This window comes from Montipora capricornis, chromosome 12, assembly GCF_036669925.1.
Source record: "Montipora capricornis isolate CH-2021 chromosome 12, ASM3666992v2, whole genome shotgun sequence".
Lineage (NCBI taxonomy): Eukaryota > Metazoa > Cnidaria > Anthozoa > Scleractinia > Acroporidae > Montipora > Montipora capricornis.
In genome coordinates, this window is record NC_090894.1 from 10,922,504 (window position 1) to 10,940,756 (window position 18,253).

The window sequence follows — 18,253 nt, forward strand, 5'->3', positions numbered from 1 at the left end:
GGTTTTTCGTTTTATTTCAAGTGAAGTTAACCTTGCACTTCACGATCGGAAAGTTGTGGTTTAAATCAGATCCAGTTTTGTGAGAAGTCTGCATTAAACTGGCAAACTCAGGGTTTATTCTTTGGCACGATTCTGAAACCGGAATATTCAAAGTACTATGCACTAGCTGGGATCTTCTGAGACCAATTCTAGATAATTCTTTATTTTAAAAGTCACTTCAGCAAAATAGTCAGAACATAATGCTCTCCGTAAGATGAAACTGCCTGCAGTTTTCTTAAATTCTTAAGTAATACTTATAGCACAGGCATTTGAAGTGTTCTAAAGACAACCACCGCAAAACAAATAAAATGGCAGCGGGAACAAGGCTAAAAGAAAAAGAAGCACGTGCTGAAGAACTGCTCTTGTGTTGCAGAATACTATTTTTCATGCGCATAAACAAGACCTGTACCCAATATACGAGATCTCTTTCTCTCATTAGCATTGCACCTGGCAACCACGAGGGATAACTCAAAACAAAACTTATTTTGGTTTTGACTTAAGCAGAAAGACCTCATATACTGCAGGAATAACTAACTGAAACAGAGGTTTTCTCAAACATTAGGAAAAAAAGTGCGCGAATGTTAAAATACTGCTTTGATAACAAAACTTGTCATAAGATGATATCATGTCAATTCGAGCTTGACACTACACATGTTTCATTGCGCTTTCTCTATTATATGTATTTGTAAAGAATATTTGCTCCCTTTCTCTTACCCAAGGGCTCGTTACCTTTCATTTATATCATGACTGCATCTTTCCGTGAATTTGCCAAGCTCTTAGTACAATGCGAGCATGATCTCTTAATGCTTCCTCTGGCAGAAATTCCGTACCTATGTGCTGGACGGCAACCAGCTCGTGAAGCTATACATTAAACCCCTTTTTTCTCGCGTCTTCCACAATTTGTACTAGGGGTTTAAGCCTCAGCCAGAGGCTCAAAACGTTGATCCAATTTAACTGTCAATAATTTGCTTGGCGAAATATTTTCTACTTTGGACTCGAAGATTCCGCTTAAGAAAGGTTCCACCAATATATATACATAGCCTGACAATTTGCTGGCATTGTAAAAAAAACCCTCTGCCCTGTGGTTTGAAAGCAATTAGAATTTTCCAATTACGCAGTTCTAAAATGTGCAACCTGTCGTTTTGCGATGCTGTTTGTTAATTGTTTCCTGTGGCTAGGTAAACAGGTCAGTGACGTGTACGTCATAATCGTTTAACAGGATGTAGAATTTTCTTCGCCTATGCGCGAGGTAAAAAGAGTCTTAACTCCTTTACTCAAGAAAAGGACGCCATGCGAACTTGCAAACATGAGCATTGGTAATTACAAAACGATTCTGAGACAAATTTTCATCCATAGTGGTTGAGACCCCTGGATCAGTGCACTTTGGGGTTCTGTTTGGGATTACAGTGCAACCAAGCAACATCTTTTTAGGAAAAACTGAGAAACGAAGGTCATATTTCCGTAACTGTACTTTCCGGTAACTTGAAAACAAGTTACCAGTACTGTTAAATAGAGTACGCTCTCATGTGCTGAAGTTTCGTAACATCTGTTTTGTCAAATTAATATTGAATCACAGCCAACGTCTGTGTAACAGAGGAAAGTTACAAGTATAATATTTTTTATTCCTTTTGGACAAAAATAGCTTACCTTTTTAACGCGCCCCGTTTTCAGGCCTGCAACGGAAGAATTAATCGGATAAAGAGGACTTAATTGGGAAGTGGCGCAATTGGTGCCTCAGCCCTCGATTCGATCGATTTCTGGTCACATCTCTGCCGCAGAGACCAAAACCGAAAGCTGGCCGGATGTCTGAGCTATTTCTTACAAGGCAAATTAAGATTGGACTGACTAAACTAACCAACTTTTCTGATTTACTGAATTGGTTTAGCGAGGAAACACCTTGGTGTTATTGCAAGCACCCTTCCTTACCTTGTTGCGTTGAAGAAAGCAAGGTCTAAATCTTAATTATCGCGACCGTAGAAAGCGTGTAGTTCAGGAAGAAACTGTGCCGTTAGTGAAATGTTTGTCTGCTATCTTGGCCGCAAGCTAAATGACTTAGTTTCTGGCAAACGCCCATATCGTTAAGTTAATACATAAGATGGTACGTCACTAAAGGCCAAGCGAGCCAATAAATAACGGATCGTCTGCGTCAAAACGCACTTGAGAGAAACTTGAATATTGGTGTAAAACAGTCTCGTTGCTTATCTCAATCAGGAAATTAACTGTCTAAACACTGTCATTGGCGATATCAACTCAGAAACATACGAGTGAGTGGTTATTGGTGTTTATTTGTTCCTTGTGAAGCAATGCACCACATCTAATGCTAAAAATAAAGCACTGTAAGCAAATGCTTAAGCCTTCGCTTATTTTTTTCTCCATGCGCTTACTTCCTTTTGTCTTTCTGTCATCACATTTTGTGTTTAGCCGTATCAGTGTTATCAGTGTTATATAATTTAAAGTCACATAAATACACCCACCCCCCATTTCCCTATATTAACTTAACAAGAAAATTAAGAGTCGCCTACAACTTTCCAAATTCATTAAATATATCGCCAAAAGCATAATCGCAATTTTGAAGTAATTATCACAAATCATCTGAGACAGGGTGCTAAGACCAAAATTAAGCGTTTCCCCTTCTTTTGTTGTAAGAGCATCGTTTTAATTTGAAATGCTTGAGGAGAAAATATCGATGAAGGATGAAATACTTTTTTTGGGATCAAACCAAGGTTACTGTTAATGTCTTTCACTAGACCGCACCATGGAATATTGGTTAGCACTGTACTTGGTTTCGCCGGACAAGATGTCTACTCTTCCATTCTGCGCTCAGAGATATAAAAGGCTACTCGCCACCCTTTTAAGCAAGATGACAATGGCGCAGACATGTTGACGCTATGATAGAAGTACCATCATTTCATCTAAGGTCAATACCACCATCCTGCTGGGTAGCCTGCCCTAATCACACGCAGGGGGTCAGGGCTGAAATGTATGTGTGTGAGGGAGGGGGTTCAGTTAGCCATTGCTTGGTTAGTCACACCGTAACTACGAACTGAAATAAAAGAGGAGATGAATATGTGGAAAAGAGTGTTTAAGTCTTGTGGATAGCTTGTGCGATCGTTTCTAATGCTAAAGTCACTTTGGTGATTGCATCTATCAGTATACTAAATGAGATAATGCGGAGCGCCTGGGATGACACATGTAGGCTCATACTCTTATAATCCGGACGCTCACGATTAAACCGGATGGGAGTTTTTAGACGGGCAGGCGTATTGCAAACGAGTTGGTATCCGTTGTAAGCAAGCGTGCATTCAAATGTTTTCAGACAATCATAACTATAGCGGTTACGTTGCAGAGAAAGCGATCTATGTGAGCATAGCAAAAGATGTGATTTAACAACGGGTATTGATTCTCTTTTGAAATCTTTACTAACTTATATTGATTCTTGAATATTGCGAAGGCCTTTGCACTGAATGATTTAATTTCCACGTAATGGCCCAGAGCAAAAAACATCTCGGAAGGACGCAAAATTAGTAGCATGTTTTGAATCTTAAGGCTTAACAAGGCTTAACTGTGACTTAAAGTCGAATTATGTTTCCGCCACCGGGAATTTTCGATTTTTGCTAATATTTCTATACATCACGCTGTTAAGTAAAGCTCGTGATCACGCACAGTACACTGTGAAATATTAGTCTCGTAAATGAGTGTTTTTATCTGGAACAATCCTTAAGAACTTATCAACAAAGCAACAAGCTTTTTCAATCAGCTCTTGACTTACACACTGATGTCTCCAAAACTGGATTTTACCGTTTTTAAAATCAGCCTCTTTGAAGTGTTTCACAGAGACACGGTAATAATTGTGAAAGTGGTAATGACGACCTTTTCATCCGGTTTAAGAGTGTTCGATTTAGCGCGCATTGTTAATTTCACAATGGTTAATCGTCTTCTCCACGATAACTAACTGCAGGTCACGTTTGATTAAAATAGCGAACTCCCATACCCCGGAAACTCTAGCAAGCCACTGTTCTCAGCTATAATGACTAAGTTCATGGTAACTCTTTCAGGAAACCACAATGGACTTGTTATATGAATCGGAAGGATAACATAAAAGTTAGAAAGTGCGATTTAAAATAGCTCAGCCAGTTCAGAATTAAACTGAATAAGCCTTTCCTTGCATTAAATAAATTTAGCAAAACGACAATTCATTTTCCATCCAAGGCACTATGAGTTGACTTTTTAATCTATTGTTGTGTAACAGTTAAAATACGATACCATATGGAAATATAGAGGCACGAACTAAGTCGTGAAAACTTACAAATCACAATCAGATTTCTCATAACTACTAGACTTCAACTGAGTACTACTTTGAAGATAAACTAATCACTGCGAGACGTTTTACTGGTCTATAGAGATAAAAATGTTTGTCAATGAAAAGGAAACGAAATCACCGCATGATCGAGGAAAAGATATCTAGCCAATAAATAAAAATACACTAGTTGCGAGTTTGTTTGCTTACCTTCAAAAACCTCTTCGATACGCGTGTCAGAAAAAATAAACATGTGACTCCTTTGACATATCTCCGTGTTGTGTTGCCCGTCAAGACTTTGTTTTCACTGATCAGTTGCGAGTGCCCAAGCAAGTCCAAAATAGTGGCTGCCGTATCTAGGTGAGTAAGCTTTTCTAGCCATATCAGTCAGGTAGCAGAATTAGAACAATCTGGGAGGTGGCATTCATTTAAACCACAATGCCTCTTAATTCGGGGCAATATTTGGACTAGTAATATGTCTTAATTCAATATTCGAAGACAAAACTTGTTGAGTGGACAATCTTCTTGAACTTCCCATGTTTGATTTTAAAATGTAATAGGACGTCGACATAGTTTGAATTGATTCCACGTTGAAAACTTTCAAGTAAATTCTACACGTTTCTCTGCGATTGAGTTGTGTTTTTTCCTTGCGGATAACAAAGTATCTAGTACAATTTGCGTAAACTTAGAAATGACTCATTTCCGTTTTTTAGATTGAAACGATCAGCACGCCTAGACCAATTTGCTTTCTTAGAAACTGCCTTTGAACACCAGTTAAGATTTACCCGCAAAAGTACCGCTACCGCTTTAGTGCTGGCGACCTTTCCTGTTCAGTAAAATCCTACCTTTGTGGGGAACTGTCCGTGATCTTTGAAGCGTACATAAAATCATAACTTTTCTATTAAAATACTGGAAGGTGTCAGACTGTCAGTCAGAAATAAGGTGTTAATAAAATTGGCGAATAATCCTGTCAAATTATAAACTACAACTGAAGAGCAAGACTCGATTTATTTGTCAGAAATGTGCCAGTTTTCTATTTTGATCAACACGATCAATTGTTTGCAGCAATGTTTTGACGACTGTCTCTTAAATGGGGCGACCGCAAAATTGCTGGAATTGTTGACCAAGAAACACTGGCTTATGATCGCATCGAAGGGTCCGCTTACTTGTACTAAACAAGGAAGTTCTGAGCAGAGACTCGGAGCATTGTAACTGTAGTATTCTTAATTTTAATAACTCGACTCAATTTCACAGTTGTAGGGATTAATTAAGAAAACAAAAGGTCTCTTCCGTTGGGAGTCGTCTTTGTTAATTATGCCATTTAACACACAAGAGAAAACGGTTAAAGACACACCAGAGAGGGGGGCCCTGTGTTATATTTTAGTTTTTCCCGACACGTTTTCCCTTCTTTACAATACAGTATATTAGCTAGTTAATATTGCGTTTTGGTTTCTAAAGGAATTTGACAAATGCAACGAGTTAAATGCCGTGAAAATCATTTAAAATCCATTAATTGAAACTGACCAAACTGCCCATGGGTTCTTCAGGTGCGGTCGGAAATTTTGAAAAGAAACTAATTTAAGCGTGAAAAAAGGGAAAGAATTTGATTTTGTTAGAATATTATCAAAATAATAATCCTATTAGAATAATTCTATCGAACTGTTAAACATTGTGTAAGAGGTTTCTCAAGAGGCTCTTCACATCTCACGCTGGTTTACGACTCTGTTAAGCGATTTAGCAATACAAGTAAATCGTACTCTTCAAATTCAAATTCCTTCTCAAATTGTGACCTAAACATGTGTAAAGCCCTAAGAAGAAATACCTAGACTTGCAGAGAAGAGTGACAGAGCGAAAGCGTAATTTTGCTTACGTTAAAAACAACCTTTGCAAGGACCGCCTTTTTAACAATATGGCGTCCAAAATTCAGGCACTCTTTTAAGACGAGCGCGCATCCTTTTAATCACCAATCGTGCGTCATGGATTGAAAATGAAACGCGTGAAATAAAATACCTTAGCGTTAATATTCTCTCCAAACTTCTTCCTTGCCAATGATAAGGAAGAAAATATAAAACCTTAACAATATATCCAGGAGATGCCCCTGTTTGTAAGCGTGCGAGGAATGAGAACAACCGCGCAAATACCAAAGTGATGGCGTTTGCGATATTTGCTAGGTTAAACACCTTTTTCAGAATTTCACTTAACATACGGCAACCCTTAAAAATAGACAAACACAGAAAGAAGCGTGCTTTGACATCTTTGTTTGTTTACTTTTGCACAAAAAGAGTTCACGGTGTGCTCGTATAAGAGCATGAGCGAGTTTTAGTTTTGTGATTACTCACAAATAACCTCAAAAAGGGAATATACGATCGAAACAATACTGCTGCTTATACTCGGGCAATATTCTATTGAAGGCTCTCATTTCGTCCATTGACTCAGCACAAACCGATGTTTTTATGACTGTATGAAAAAAGGCCAAGTTCGGCGGAACTATCTGCCCAAGAATTCCGTGCTCGCGCGCGGGTCCTTTTGCTTTCAAGAGCTCATCAACATTTACCATCAGTCCAACTTGCCGTTGTCTGGCGCCCTTTCTGAGTGTTTTTGTAACATCGGCGCTCTCTTTAGCAAAAACAAAAAAAAAAAACAGTCAAGCCAATTTTGAAGTTTTATATGGAACCGCGCAAGTGTTTTTGAAAATGCCTTTTTATGACAAACTCTGAATTATCAAACAAGTTTATTCATCGCGGTAAGCGAGTTTTTGCTATTGAAGCGGCACTGATCCATCCGCTAGGAACGTGACCTACTCTAACCCATTCTCTCAAGTGTTGCTTTGAAAGAAAGATCCCACTCGTTTTGTTTGCACGTTGGTTGCTTGGTTATTGACGTACGCAAACAAGAAGAAATAACAATAACAGGCTACAACAGGCCGTTCTTGTTTAAATACCAGAAAAGCGGCAAGTGTCATGTGCACAATTTTGCAAACAGGAATCACCACAGTTAGAGACACACACATGCGGTAGATGGAGTTAACCTGCCTTTGTCGAGAATACTTGCATTCTTTTGCGTGAAAAATGACTGCCTTTAAGACAGCGCGCAAAGAAAGTGGTGTCCGATAGCCTGGGGCTAGTAGATTTTGCTGTAGGGCTAATGAATTCTGAGGAGCAAGTGATTTCTTGGCGTGAATTCAAACTACAGAAGAACAGTAATCAATCCTGCTCATCAATTTTTTTTCGGGCTAGTTGGAATGACTTGCTACATGCTACTAATCGAGGCATTGAGTTTCACCTTTTGACGATATGTTACACCCGTTTTTCTCATATGAGTGCGACCCGTTTCGTATCCAGTAGAAAGTCTGTACGAATATGGGCTCCACTGAGCTAACGACGTTCAGTTGAATGAACCTGGCCCAGTGTCAACTGAACAACAAAGGGTGCGTTCGATTGGGAAATCCGGATTCCCAATCGCACACAAAATCTGAAAACATATCTTGTCGCGGATTTCACTAATTGGAAATCCATGTCAGAAAGGAATTTTTTTTGGTGAAATCCGGGACAAAACCCGTTTTCAGTTTTGTGTTCGACTGGAATTCCGAAGATCCAGATTTCAAGATCTTAATCCAGATTTCCCAATCGAACGCACCCTAAGAGAAGGCAGGCTTGGTTCCTGAAGGCAATTGACTCGTGCTTTTGTCTCTCTAACCTAAACTGAACTTTATTCAATTTTTTTTGGCGAGGTCAAAAAACGTTTTAAAATATTTTTACTAGTTCGTCTAGCTCTGTTGACAAAATTGAGCGAAGGAACAACGGCAAATCGGAGAAAGCTAATATTTTGCGAGTTGGAAAACGCTAAAATAAATGTTTACTTACTCGTTTAAATCTGTTGGCAAATTGAACAGGGGAAAACAACGTCTCAGAGCACGCTACTAACGGGAAATTCACTTGAAAATATGTTCTTTCTAATTAGGCTTACATGCTAGCATTTATCGCTATATTCATAGTTATATCAAAGTGAGAATGGAAGCGACAGCGAGTGTATAAGCACGATGCGTAGGCAGCCATTCTCCCTTCAATGTGTCTTCCTATCGAGAGGACAAATCGAAATTGGTATTGACATTTACCTCAAGAAATCAGTGAGTTCCATTCCTTTATGCTTCGTTGTATTGACTTTCTCACATTCTTATTTGACTGTGGTATGAGAACGAAGCTTTGTTCGGGCAAAGGTAGTATGCACGTTTTTTTAGCTTACATCAACTACGACCAATGATAACACAGAATGCAGCCAGGCAAGTTTTGTTCCTGTGCGCATGGCTCAAAAACCTATGTTAAGTGTTCGGGTTGATTGTAGGTAGCCTCAGGCTACATTAACACTGCAAGTCCTCAACTGAGACTATCTACCACATCTTTCTTATAATCTGAGCCAAGCGGCCAGAATCTCTTAGTTCTCAGTATACGTAAAACTGATAGCGTCCGAGATGGAAAGCTCTCATGACACTTCACTGTGAGATAGAAATGACTGCTAGACTGATTCTCACGCGAGAGTCTTATGTAGTATTCCTGCTGAGTGTCTGACGTAAAAATCTTTGGAAAAGTTTGCAAAACGAGAATTCTTCGAATCGTTAATTGCTAATTTTCAAGATGTTGCTGTTCATTAACATGTAATGACCTGATCACGGCTTTTACATACCTACGTGATGGACTGTGTTATTACTAAAAATTGTAACGAGCTCCTGCAGGGAAAAGTCCAAAGAGACCTTTCGTTTGCATGTCACAAAACAAAACACAAGATCAAAAATATATATATAGCAGCGAAAATTCTTATAATTCGCACGAGTTAATGAAAATTTTAGCCGTTAGGAGAATGTTCAGCGGCCAAGTGTCAACAGCTCGGTACAGTTAAGGGGTTAAGATATGTTAAATCGCGTCGACCCTGAACATAGTGTTCAATTTAATAATCTAAGCCCTTACTTGGACTACAGTCATGGCTTTGGAATCAAGCTATCGAACTCCTGTGTTGGTCCCAACACACATTTTCCTTAACTTAATTATCTCGTTAAAGTTAATTACTATCTCGATAATTAGACATCTCTCATTAAGGAAGATCCTATTTTTCTCTTCCCAATGAAGATGTTAATAATACGTCTTAATCATATTGTTGAGCTAGTTTAATTAAGGTTTTAAAAATCGTGGGGGAGGGGATTAGAGGGGACGGGGTCAAACCGGCTTAAAAAAATATTTTGCAGCAGTAAATAGATGAACGGATAAAATAAATTGATTGATATCAGTTTAATCTTAGAAAACCCATTTTAATAGCCTCAATCTGAGTTACTATTTGGCAATAAAAAAATGAACACTGGCATTAAACATTAAGTTTTGAGAAGGCGTGAACAGCGGCGGACTATATAGATTTGAGTACGCTTTCCGTTAGGACAGACAATGCCCTTACTGTCGAGACTCTATATCGTGACTCTTCAGTCAAGGGAATACCAAATATATACAGAATAACGTATAACAGAAAACCCGTGGCAGATATTTTTTGTGTTATGTCACAACAAATCATACCCCAAAACCGCTCCTTCTATTTATAGATTAAAGGTAATTAATCGAGGATAATATGCTAGCCTACCTTTAATTGGCCGAAGACGTTAAGCCATTATTAATCCGTTTCTTGTCGCCTCAAATTGCTGATTATTTTGATAAGGCTCTGGGCTCTTAAGCTGGTAGGATTTGTGTGAAGGCTATTTCCTCCAAAAATCGCGTGACCAGCATGCTGTCTTGTTAGATGATATTACCGGATAATATTGGATGACAGCTATGAAAAGGTTAAATTCAAATTAAAGAATTTATCTGCCAACAAAATAACACTCTTCTGATGTAATCTTTCAAAAATGAATTAGGTTTTGGATTGCTAACTAATCAAGCCGGATTACACGAACACTAGCTTGGATAAATTAAAGGACATTCACTACATTACGCAGGATCGCATTTCCAAATCGACCATTAACAGCTAGTGGCAGTGCAGCGTGATCTTTTACCTTTGTCTGCGTGGCAAGCGTTTTCCGCGCGGAGAACATGCAAGATTTTCGATGTTTCAGCCGCGCGAAAAATTGTCCCGCCCCATTTTTCGCACGGCCAAAACATGTCGTGGATCACTTAGTTCAGCACCGGGCTGCGTGAGTTCGACTCCGGCCGGACCAACACTTAGTGTCTTTAAACAACTGAGGAGAAAGTGCTGCCTTTGTAATGGCATCTGCAAATGGTTAGACTCTATAGTCCCCTCGGATAACGAAAATAAACCGTACTGAGGCCTTCAATGTTTATAACCCTGTGGGACGAAAAAGAATCCACACGCTGTTCGCAAAGATTAGGGCATGGAGTTCCCAGTGTTGTGGTCTGTTCTCTGTGTTGTATCATGGTTGGGAGGGTAAATGCTTAAAGATACTAGCTAAATCAAGCTACTCTAAAATTCGAAGGTAAACAAAGTGGATATGATGATGATCATATGTAAACGCTTGCCACACAGGCTCTTTTAAACTAAAAAAATTAGCGTCTACATAGGTGCAAAAATCCGACAGGCTTATGTAACCGTTTTTTAAAACAACTATTGTCTTTGTTGAACGCCATCCCTGGGTAATTTTCACTGGTTATTACAGCAAGGATAAGCCAAAATCAGTATATTTTTCATGTACACTTCACTCGACATTCCATCTTGTTTAGTTTCTTTCGAAATTTCTTTGTGTTATGAGGCAGACTGGTTTTTTTGGCGAAGTCGAAAATGGAATTTCGCAGTGTTATATAGAAATTTTTATTTAATATTTTGGTATCCCTTTTATAACTTAAAGGTTTTTCTTTCACCACACAAACATTTGCACAGAAAATTTATCTAATATATTGTTTCCATTTGCTTTTCTGGCTGTAAATAACTTGGATGGTTAAAAGCGACGAAAATCATCTAAAATCGCATCTTTCGGAGCAGTACAGCTTTCTCCGGCCCTGCTCGCGCTAATCCGTGCGGCTCTCATACGGGGATTTCCCCAATATTATTACAATGAAAGCACGCGCGGGGCCGTAAGGGCCAAGTGATAATAATAAGTACTTTTTATCTATGTTTATGTAGCTTTTCATTTGTTATATTAACCTTACATTGCTAGTATGTCAATTAAAACCTTATAGAGATAATGTTATGCATTGAGACGTGATTCCTAAATGGTTTTGTTCAGTATTTCTCGGTTACGAGCCCAATTCCATTCAAACGAGGCTAAGTGAGATAATCACTTTGGCAAAGAAATTTGTACTTATTGACTGAGTGGGAGGGCCAGACACGAAAATATTTGACCCGAGGTCATGGAGTACGGACCGTGCGCGGCAAGGTTCGTGCACCAAGACCGAGGGACAAATATTTTCCGGTCCGGCCCGACCTAAACTCAGTCAATAAGCGTTTTATCACATGGTCGCTTTAGATTATTCATGAGCACTCAGAATATGAAGTTTGGACAAAATATTTGTTTCACCTCCTTTTCCGTCTGAAAGATGATCGACTTTAAGTCAATTGTAATCCATAAGGTCTGTTCTGGAACTATTCTGTACCAAGAAAACTTGTCTGTACCTTTCGTTTGACCTCGTGAAGGTATACATGAAGCAGACAATTGCAACAGAAATGTGTCCTTTCGTGCTTGTCATTGGATAAAACTTTATCCTTCAGCCAAAGCTACGTCGTGGGTGAAAATTTTAGCATAGCATTAACAATATAACAACGCCAACTAATGAAAACACTCGTTTGTTGTGGAGCTTTCGTTTGAACGGTCTAACCTCGACAACAGTTATATGCAAATGGCAAACAGGTATAAATATCAGATCCAAATGGTCCTGTTTTGCGAATGCTGTAAGTTTGGGGCCGAGATTTCACTGCAAGTGAAGGATATTTTGCCGGTTTGTTTTCAGAAAAGCACTGAATACTTAAGGAGCGAAAGGTGAGAATAGCAGCATAGAGCATTGAACACAAATCAAAAGGCAAACAATTGATCAACATTTGTTCTAATAATACAACTTAATTTTAAAGGAGGACCTGTTTTACTCTATCTGTTGGGCATTGCTGTTATTATCTCTTCGCGAGTACTTGTATTTACAGCATAATGAAGTTACTTTTACCGCTGTTCCCTTCGACACCAGAAAGAGCCACTTCTCCCGCTCTTTACTTCTCTAGCCACTTCAAGAGCTTGTTTATAAGATAACACCATCTAAATGTGTTGCCGGGTGTTCAAAATAACACACAGCGCGCTTCCACCGCTGACACTGCCAGTGGATTTTTCAAATCGTCGTCGTGCGCAGAGAGAGGCATTACTGTTGGGCCACCCTTTAGTAAATGCAATCGAGGGATTTGTTGGCTCAAAAAGCTCTTTTAGCCTTGACAAACAACATCTGACGAGAGCTGACATCATGGAGTTGCCAGCGTTTTGTACAGATACGCCCTTAAATGCAGAGCAGCTCCTAAACTAAGAATCGAGCCTTGCGGTTTAATGAACAGCGATTGGATACCAGTGCGAGGGAATTTCACGCCAACAATGCATCTATGAAAAATTGATAAAAATCCATTTTTGGAATTCTGTTAAGGAGCAGAAGAAGGTGTTTGAAAGATAAAATTGGGAAATGGAAAGTTACGGATTTTGCTAGCTCCCAAGCAGCAAACAAAGAATGCGGTAAATCCCACAGGATTCGCGAAAGTGGGGACATAAGTGATCCTATAATTGGGCGTGGTTCATAAGCTTCGTTAAACAAGGAAGAAGACTGTTATTGGCTATTGATGGTGTCCCAGTGTTTTTTATTGGACGACACAAGAGCAGAGGCATATAACCTGAGAAACAATTCGAGCCATTTGTTGCTGTCATGTCAAGCGGTAAGTAGAGACTACGCGAAATTCCACAATGTCCAAATTGTTCTCTTTTTGACGAGGGACAGACATTTTTGCCAATATCCCCGGCAGTTCTTGTTTCCTCGGTGAATGTCAGAGGGTTGCTGTCTTTCTTGCTTGCCACTAAGGTTGCTTAGGGAATCGAAGGAGATCGTTCATTTATTCTCTGGGCTTACCTACACAAGAACGAAGAGTAGCAAGTTAAGAATAAGAAGAAGACATTACGTGGACTTCTCTGCAATAAACCTTTTCAGAGAAAAACTGTGTGAAAGGGAGAGTGGTTGTCTCTAATTATATTTCTGAGCACTAGACACTGCGGCAAAGCAGAATTTTAATAGAGAAACGAATCTGGAAAAGTTTCCACATTGATCAAGCATTTCATTATTCAAGTGTCAAGTGGCAATTGAGTGGTGGTTGTGTTAACTGCAGTTATTTTCTACGAGTCTCCGTAGAGGACTATAACGAGGCTCTTGCTACAGCTTGCGATTTAAAAGTTTATTCTCCTGTGCTATCGTAGCTTTTTGCCAGCGAGCACAACAACGGATAAAACTTGAAAAAGGTGAAACGACAGTCTTGAATTTCGCCGATCTACGCGACACCATATTATCTCTCAATTTCATCAGCAAAATGCCGATATGCGACGCACATGTTAGGCCTTGTTAAATGCCAGTTCGTGCGATGAAAGATAATAACCGTGTTGGTCGGTGATCTCAAAGGGTCAAACACAGTTCTATTTACACCGCTCTGTACGTGCTATTTTTGTTCTTTATCGGCAAGGAAATTCAGAAGGATCCAACCTTTAGGTCAAATGATGACATTTCCTGACGGCGGCAAGTTAAGGAGGGCCTGACACGATATTTGTAAACTATCCAAGAACTACTTTGAAACGTCAGGGTTTTGTACGACGAACATTTGCTAGTGCATACGTTACTCACCGCGTTCAGCCTAAGGGCGAAAAATGGCTTGTAAAGCAGAGACAGGCATAACAGCAGGTGATCTCAATGTGCTTTTGAGAGTTTGCGGAGGCTTTTTGAATCCTCTGCAAAGCTCTGAATACAAGACAAATTTGGTGCGACTCGACGTAAAATGAAAAAACGTAAAATTGGATGTTTTTAAGGCGTTTGAGAATCTCTATTCCCATGGCTGCAGCTCAATGCCGCTACAAGACGATGATTTTACGCATTTTTGACTACTGTGATGTGGCCTAGCACGGGTGTGGAAAAGTTAACTCTGATGTACTCGAGAGTTTACAGCACAGAGTTGTGAAGTAAATTTTTTCCAAATTCTGGACTCGATACTAGAGAGCTGAAATGCTACTTTGGGTCTAGTACCCTTGATAAATAGTCGACAATTTCAGATTGTCTTGTTAACTAGAAAACGCCCTGATGATTCAGTACCACCTTATTTGAATACTTATTTTAATTTAAATGCCTCTGTACACACATTTACGACTAGACGCTGTAATGACATTAATTTTCTGAAAGTCAACCTTGAGGTCGCCAAGAATCTTTTTGTTTTACAGGTCCGATGGAATTTAACGCTCTTCCTCGCCATATCAAATCAAAGGGATCCTTCATTGAATTCTCAAGGGACACCACAAACGTTTTCCTCAACTAAATAATTTTGAGTAGATGTACATCTCCTTTTATAGATAAATATTATAATTGTAATTATAATTATAATTATAATTATTAAAATTATTATTATCATCATCATCATCATCATTATTAATTAAAAGCTCCTCTTATTTGCCTTGCCAAATGAAAACTCGTCAGTTATAAGCGAAGCATTTGCATCGTATATAGAAAAGTTTCGTCGACACACTCAATATACTTGAGCAGATACAACCTAAAAATTTTAGACATCCTCAAATGGGATGACGTTTGAAATTCAGATTTTCGAAGATAACACAGCTCGAAATTGTCTCGTCGCAAAAAAGAAATTTGCTCGCGTGGAATCCATCTTCCGATAAAAATATGCATACATGCATAAATTGTGGTGAAAATATTGCTACAAGTAACGAAGAATGCAATCCCTCGAAAATTTAAAACACTTAAACAGCAGAACTTTGTTGGAGATGCTATACTTTTTAAGATCGTGCGGTCATTAAGTGAAGTAAGTATTCACCGTTATTTAGACGCAATTGTCGGCGGGCTAGGAACTAAAAAGCAATACTTGAACAATTTCTTGAAGGGCGTAAAACGTTTGTAGATTCCTCTTACAATATTAGGTTTAAGAGTTTTTTTTTTCCTTTTCCGATCGACTCTAGTTCTTTTCCGCCGCAACAGACCTTTTCCTTCCAAAACACGTATGAAAACACGCATGTTTGGGGGCGAGTGGAAAATTCTTAAAACGGAAAACAAAGAAATTAGTTTGTCCAATCACTATCAGACCCAGCTATCAACAAAGCCAATCAGCGCACGTGTGAGAAAATCACAACTGGGTTTGCCTTTCAACCCTAATTAAGGAAGAAAGTGGCGCTTATTCTTAGCAAGTCAAGCATTAAAAAAAGGGGCAATTGAGGTGTACGATTTGTGTACCAAAGCACAATTTTAAACAAGAATATATAAAATAACAAATATTATTTAATAAGAAAAATGTTATTTAATAAGAATATATTATAATAAGAATATTCACTTCCAATGCCCAGGCTAAATATTTACATTTTTTCTGCAGAGGTATCTTTTCTTTTTGCGTTCGCTGGGCCTGACCATCGCGAGTACCGGAAAAGGGACCTCTGCCATGGGTCGAAACTCACTTTGTTGCGCATGCGTGGCGGTTACTAAGCGACCAAGATACTTCTTGTTGTGTGGGCTGACTTAACAACAGCGAAATCCGGGCTCAAGTCACAGCCAGCAAACATATAATGGGGGCATGCGCTTTGAAGAGTACCGTCCATGGTTGTGGACGTTGTGGTTGGATCAAAGTGAATTTCGACTCAAGGCAGACGTCTCTTTTCCGGTACTCGTCAGCCCAGCGAACGCAAAAGTAAAAGAGACGACTGCTAACAGGAAAATCTTTATGATGAAAATATTTTAGCTTTCATTACAACGTTTTTCAAGGATCGTTTGTAATTTTAATCCCGATTGGCGATATCACGACCCATTAAAAGTCTCAATTTCCAGATGGATCATAGCAGGAGAAAGATTCTAGAGGGGAGAAGCGTTTTTCTAAAAATTTCGCTTAGGGATACAGTCATACAACCGTTTTACAAATTTTTGCGCATAAACTGCACACAGAAAATATATATGGCACTAGAATCGCCTGCTTCCGTCCAACCTCAAGCTTCACTTTATGCCGTTATTTGAGAGACAATAAACATTGAGTATATAGAACATCAAATAAATATAAGTGGTTTCGACGTCACATCATCGCCGCCATGTTGATTGACGAATACAATCCTTCATTTGTTCTCTTGTTTGTGTCAGCCAACTATGAACATTACGTTATTGTGATCATTGTCTCTAAATACCTATTGTTTCGTTACATCCTCGTGAACGACAGAGCCAAAACGTTCTCGGAATTTCCTAGGTTGCGTAACCCATGGTAATAAAGTGCGCGTGTAACGTGCGCGTGCGGGGAAGCCTCAAGGAACGAGCAGTGAAAGCCGCGAGTGAAAATCCAAGTAATATTTGTCACTACTCATCTTGCGGTTCCGACATAAAAATACTACTGTCGCGGTCTCGAGGACACTACAGCGCGCGTTTAAATCCCTCAAACTGCGCAACCTTTTACTTTTTAAAAACACAACTTAGTCTAAAACAGATGGTAGTGACAAGGTTAAATGAACTCACACTTTTGTTGCTTGACCGGCCAAAGCTAAAGCTTCTGCCAAACATTCCTGACCAAGTTGAAGTTCCGCCGTGTTTTTGATTCAACTGATTACGTCTGGCCTCCTCGGCTTCACGCAACCGCGCCTGGTTTCGCTTAAAGGCTTCAAGAATATCGTCCTCTTGTCGATAAAAGTCCAACACTGTACGGATGTCTTCGACGTTTGAGGTAGCAATGGCTGTAGATGAAGGTAATACCAGTTTCATGAAAAAATCTCTCATTTTCTTCTTCACCGCAAGAGATGAGGAGCAAAATGGAAACCTGCCACTGTTTATGATATCGTGTATCGTCTGCAAGTTTTAAACTTGTTAAATGTCTTCTTTTCGAAACAATGCACTTTGAATTTCGCTTTTAAACATTCGTGACACATCACGACCTGTGAACCATAAATCATCCAGAGTATAGGCCGCCTGTAGCCTAGGGTTAAGGACGGTGCCTACTATTGTTATTGCGCATACGTTCTGCGCATCTCGAGATACTCGGATTTCCTATGGGTGGTGCTTATTAATACAGGGATATTTTTGCGCGGTTTAAAACTATGCGGAGAAAGCAGAACTTAGCAAGTGTTCTTGGTATTCAAAAAGAAAATTGGGAGTAACCACGCATTTTTCAGTTTGGAAAAGAGCGCCATACATTGCTTTCTATTTTAAAGCTTTTACAAATATTGTCGATTAATTATCTTCGAAAGATGCGTGATTACCCCCAGTTTTCCTTTTTAGATTTCGATAACACTTGCTAAGATATGCTACGCCGAATGTGACAAAATATCAAGTCCGCTAAAAATAAAACAAGTCACACAATTTACAATCAAGTTGCCAACAATTAGCATCAATTTGTTTGTTGACCAAATCACATTCCCAGCAATTTATGTTACCTCTCTTGTTGTACAATTCATATATTGAAGGACCGGGCCTCGAATGTCAAGCTCCATGTTTTGCAAGTTAAGATGCTTGTTTTATAAATCAAGAAGAGAGAGGACAGCTTTTGATCAATTCTATTTTCGAGGGGGACTGAACACCTGTGGCAAAATGATTAAACGCGAGTAAATCTGAGCGAGACAGTGGCCGCTGAAAGTATCGAGGATCTTGGTCTACAGGCGAATCATTCAATCAGCCCAAGCAGGAATATTCGTTCCTTGCATGTCGCTATAAATAGTGCGACTTGTTTTATTTTTAGCGGACTTCA

At 39.2% G+C, this 18,253-nt stretch overlaps 2 protein-coding genes across 4 annotated transcripts in view; both read right to left on the reverse strand.

The window, feature by feature from the left end:
• Positions 1 to 10,062, reverse strand: part of LOC138026190 (delta-like protein 1) — a 49,586-nt gene extending 39,524 nt beyond the window's left edge. The window contains exon 1 of one of the 3 annotated variants that reach the window (XM_068873418.1): positions 9,956 to 10,062. The gene's annotated coding sequence lies outside the window, so the exon portion shown is untranslated. Of the gene's footprint in view, positions 1 to 1,965; positions 2,058 to 4,546; positions 4,690 to 9,955 lie in introns of those variants that run through there. The other 2 variants (XM_068873419.1, XM_068873421.1) reach the window with 2 other exon arrangements.
• Positions 10,063 to 13,119: 3,057 nt separating this feature from the next.
• Positions 13,120 to 18,253, reverse strand: part of LOC138026665 (mitochondrial import inner membrane translocase subunit TIM50-like) — a 14,457-nt gene continuing 9,323 nt past the window's right edge. The window contains exons 9-10 of the mRNA XM_068874101.1: positions 17,032 to 17,246; positions 13,120 to 13,413 (exon numbers count right to left, since the gene is read on the reverse strand). Coding sequence (XP_068730202.1) covers positions 13,393 to 13,413; positions 17,032 to 17,246 — 236 coding nt within the window. The 3' untranslated portion in view covers positions 13,120 to 13,392. The remainder of the gene's footprint in view (positions 13,414 to 17,031; positions 17,247 to 18,253) is intronic.